The 4,619-nt window shown below is 48.5% G+C and overlaps 1 protein-coding gene across 1 annotated transcript in view; it reads right to left on the reverse strand.

Annotated features, from left to right (window-relative positions):
* LOC121915573 (carcinoembryonic antigen-related cell adhesion molecule 6-like) overlaps positions 1–4,619 on the reverse strand; it is a 6,539-nt gene that overhangs the window by 1,619 nt on the left and 301 nt on the right. The window contains exons 2-3 of the mRNA XM_042439906.1: positions 1,246–1,608; positions 3–108 (exon numbers count right to left, since the gene is read on the reverse strand). Coding sequence (XP_042295840.1) covers positions 3–108; positions 1,246–1,608 — 469 coding nt within the window. The remainder of the gene's footprint in view (positions 1–2; positions 109–1,245; positions 1,609–4,619) is intronic.

The following is a 4,619-nucleotide window of genomic DNA, read 5'->3' on the forward strand; positions in this document are numbered from 1 at the left end:
GCGTGCACCCAACGACAATGCCAGCAATGCTGCTTGTAGACAATCCGCGAGTATCAACATCAGTCCCATTATTGGTATCATGATGGCTATCATTATCGGTCTCAAGAGCTAAAAGGAGAAAGCACACCTTGAGGGGCATGTCATGGCACTGACCACCCAGACTGGTATGACCCACAGCAGAGGGTCCGTCCATTGGGAGGGGGTCAGACAGGCTTTGGTGGGATGCCTTAGCAAATTCACAGTCTCTCACATTCCAAGTGTTTTGGAGTTCAGTTCCCAGTATTCCAGACTATTGGTCCAGAAGGCTGTGGCATCTGGGAGCTGGAGTCCGAAACAGCAGAAGCACCAGAGTTTGGGAATCACTGCACACGATTAACTCCTCACTGTTTGCTAAACAGAAGGAAAAAAGGGGGACCTCTATGGGAATCTGGTCCCATTCCAGATCATTTCTCTATAGGCTGAATGAATATAAATATTCTCTAGGAATATTCTTTTCTCCGAAGGGAAGTCACGGTGCCACTCTATTCGGCTTTGGTCAGGCCTCACCTGGAATAATCTTGTGCCCACAATTCAAAAAGGATGTTGAGAAGCTGGAGCCCTGTGTCCAGAGGAGGGCCACCAAAATGGGGAAGGGTCTGGAAACCATAAAGCCCTATGAGGAGAGGGACCTGGGTATGCTTAGCCTGGAGAAGAGAAGGTTAAGAGGGGATTTGGTAGCCTTGTTTAAATATTGGAAGAGGTGTCACATTCAAGATGGAGCAAGCTTGTTTTCTGCTGCTCCAGAGACTAGAAGCTGGAATAATGGATGCAAGCTACAGGACAAGAGATTCCAGCTCAACATTAGGAGGAACTTCCTGATGGTAAGAACTGTCCGAGAGTGAAAGACGCTTCCTTGGAATGTGATGGGTCTCCTTCTTCGGAGGTCTTTAAACAGAGGCTGGATGGCCATCTGCCTGGTTTGCTTTGAGTGGGAGTTCCTGCATGGCAGATTGGGATTGGACTGGATGGTCCTTTGGGGGTCTCCTCCAAGTCTTCTAGGAGGCCCACCATCTCCTCACCTACAGCTGTGGAATAAGAGACTATGAACTCAGACTGGTTTTGCAATGGACCTGATCCTCACTGAACTTGGCTGTGGTTGCAACCAGTGTCTGGTTAAAATTTAAAAGTAAAAGTAAAGCCAAGCAAGGAAGGAGGCCAAGCCGCCAGAAGAAAGGCAGTGCTCTGGGTGCAGAGAGAAGGCCTTACCTGCCACCACAATGTCCATTTTCCCCTCTGCATAAATCCCGGGGCCATCCATTAAGACACTATAGGATCCGGAGTCATTCACGGTTAAATCTCGGATGTGGAGGGAGCAGTCGGGCTTCAGGACCTCTCGCCCAGTGAAGCTGTTTCCTTCTGTCGTCCCAATAATCGGAGGACGGTAAGTGATGAGGATGAGTTTGCCGTGAATAATTTCCCCTCGGAACCAGCGGCAGCTCACAGTGTTGTTTGGGATGTCAGAGACAGTAAGGCTGAGACTCTGTCCTTCCAGCGGCTTCGATGGGTCTGCCGTGATAGTTGTGGTCTTGAACCCTCCAGTCAACATGAAGCACAGGCTCAGGAGAGATGCTGCAGTGTAAGGGCCAAAGAGAGAGAGATGGGACATTGCTGGTGTTCCTGTTGTTCCTATTGTGTGCCTTCAAATTGTTTCTGACTCATGGCAAGCCCCTATATATATAATATATAATTTATATAATTTATTTATATAATATATATTTATATAATATATATAATTTTTTTATATATATATATATATATATATAAATATATTTATTTGTTGCTTGTTGTTGTGTTCCTTCAAGTTGTTTTTGACTTATAATGATCCTAAGGCCCTATATATATATATGTTGTTGTGTGCCTTCAGGACATTTCCGATTTAAGGTGAGCCTTTCCTGGAGTTTTTTTGCCTTGGCCCTTTTCCCCTCTGGAGGCTGAGAGAGTGTGACTTGCCCAAGACCTCCCAGTGCAAACACATTTGGCCAAGAGAACAGGACAGGACATTCCTCATAGGGAGACCATACTTCCCCAGCAATCATTGGGGAATACATAGCTATAGGGAAACCCTGGGGAGTTCATGCCCATAGAGAATAATGGGGATTACTTGCCCAGAAGGGAACATTAGAGAACACTTGCCCATAGAGAATCATTGGGAAATATTTGCCCATAGAGAATCATTGGGGATTATTTCCTGGCTGGTCCAAGAAGCCAAGCCTGGTCTCCAGAGTCCAGCCTCTCGGAGGAGGGCCTCCTTTGGGGGAGGCCTGGTTTCCTCAGTGTGGGTGGATGGGGCCCCCAAGACCCGGGGGACCCCCAAAGGCCTGCCCAGATGGCTTTAATCTTGGGAACTGGAGTCCAAACAACCCGGGGGACCACAGTTTGGGGATCACTGTACACGATTAACTCCTCTTGTTTGCTAAACAGAAGGGAAAATACAAGAAAAGGGGCCTTTGTGGAAATTGGTCCCATCAGTTAATCTTCTCTACAGGATGCATCAGTAGAAACATTGTCTAGATGAAGGGAATTCTCGTGCCACTCTATTCAGCTTTGGTCAGGCCTCAACTGGAATAATACTGTGTCAGTCTGGGCACCCAATTCAAAAAGGATGTCTGAGAAGCTGAGCCCTGTGTCCAGAGGAGGGCCTACAAAAATGGTGAAAGGGTCTGGAAACCATAAAGCACCATGAGGAGAGGGAGCTGGGTATGCTTAGCCTGAGGAAGAGAAGGTTAGATGGTTGAAATGACAGCGCTGATTAAAATATGGAAGGGAGTCCTATTGAGCGATGGACCAAGCCTGTTTTTCTGCTGCTCCAGAGACTAGAAGCTGGAAATAATGGATGCAAGCTACAGGAGAAAGAGATTCCAGCTCAACCTTAGGAGGAGCTTCCTGATGGTAAGAACTATTTGAGAGTGAAAGACGCTTCCTTGGACAGTGATGGTCTCTTCTTCGGAGGTCTTTAACCAGAGGCTGATGGCCATCTGCCTGGTTTGCTTTGAGTGGGAGTTCCTGCATGGCAGATTGGGATTGGACTGGATGGTCCTTTGGGTCTCCTCTAAGTCTTCTAGGATTCTAGGAGGCACCATCTCCTCACCTACAGCTGTGGAATAAGAGACTATGAACTCGACTGGTTTTGCAATGGACCTGCTCCTCACTGAACTTGGCTGTGAGTTGCAACCAGTGTCTGGTTAAAATTTAAAAAGTACGTAACGTAAAGCCAAGCGAGGAAGGAGGCCAAGCCGCCAGAAGAAAGGCAGTGCTCTGGGTGCAGAGAGAAGGCCTTAACCTGCCACCACAATGTCCATTTTCCCCTCTGCCTAATCCCGGGGCCATCCATCGTGAAACTTATAGGATCGGAGTCCTTCACAGTTAAATCTCGGATGTGGAGGGAGCAGGTCAGGCTTCAGGACTCTCGCCCAGTGAAGCTCTCCTTCTATCTTCCCAGCGAGTGGAGGAAGGAAACGGCACCAGTGAGGAGGCCTCTATTACAGCTGCCCTCGATGCCAACGGCAGGACACAGTGTTGTTTGGGATCTTGGAGACTTTTAGGCTGAGAACTCTGCCCTTCCAGCGGCTTCAGGGGTCTGCCATGATGTTAGGTCCTCAGCTTGAACCCCTCCAGTCAACATGAAGCACGGCTCAGGGAGATGCTGCAGTGTAGGGGCAAGCGAGATCGAAGGGACTTGCTCTTGTTGTTGCTGGTGTTGCTTTGTTGTGCCTCCACGTTCGTTTCTGACTCATGGCAACCCTAGGCCATATCTATATAAATTATCATTTGTCTGTTGTTGTTGTTTGTTGTTGTTGCTTTCGTTTGCCCTTGCCATCCTCTTGCGGCTGAGAGAGTTTGACTTGTCCACGATCCCAGGGTCAACCTCGAACCACCACAGCAGGCTAGCGTTACATATAGTGTCTCTGTGTGTGTTTTGTATCTTGTTTGCTTTCTTGTATGCGTTCACATTTTTCTGTTTTTTTTTTTTCTGATCCTTAAGGCCTGCTATCATTGGGGGTTTCTCGGCAAGCGGGCTTTGCCATGGCCCTAATGAGGCTGGAGAGTGTAACCTGCCGAATCCACCCAGGGTCCAACTGACACCATTATCAGTGTGACACACCAACACCGCACACTCTGTGGTGTGTGTGTGTTGTGTGTGTTGTTTTTCTTCTATGCCTCCAGGTTGTTTTCAACTCTATGGAAAGAATGCTTGCCCCTAGAAAGAATAGAACTCTGCCCATCGGAAAACTATGCCTCCCCATCTGGAACCACTGGAGAATTGGCCCCTCGGTACTCATTGGGCAATATTTGCCCATAGGAAATCATTGGGGACTATTTCCCTTATAGGGACCATTGGGGAATATTCTCCCATAGGAAACCCATTAGCGCATTCCCTGCTAGCTATACTTGCCTACGAGCCCCTACGGTGCCCCCAAGTGAGTTTTCTCCTGTGGCAAGTCCTTGCCCTTTGCCTACTCCCTCCGGAGGTTGAGAGAGTGTGCACCCTCTCCTTCAAGGCCCCCAGGGGCTCTCTTAGCTGGTCCCAGAACCCAGCCCTTGGAGGTTGGCCTCCTTGGGGGCGACTGTTTCCTCAATGT

The sequence above is a fragment of the Sceloporus undulatus genome, chromosome 9 (genome assembly GCF_019175285.1).
Source record: "Sceloporus undulatus isolate JIND9_A2432 ecotype Alabama chromosome 9, SceUnd_v1.1, whole genome shotgun sequence".
In the NCBI taxonomy this organism is placed as follows: Eukaryota; Metazoa; Chordata; class Lepidosauria; order Squamata; family Phrynosomatidae; genus Sceloporus; species Sceloporus undulatus.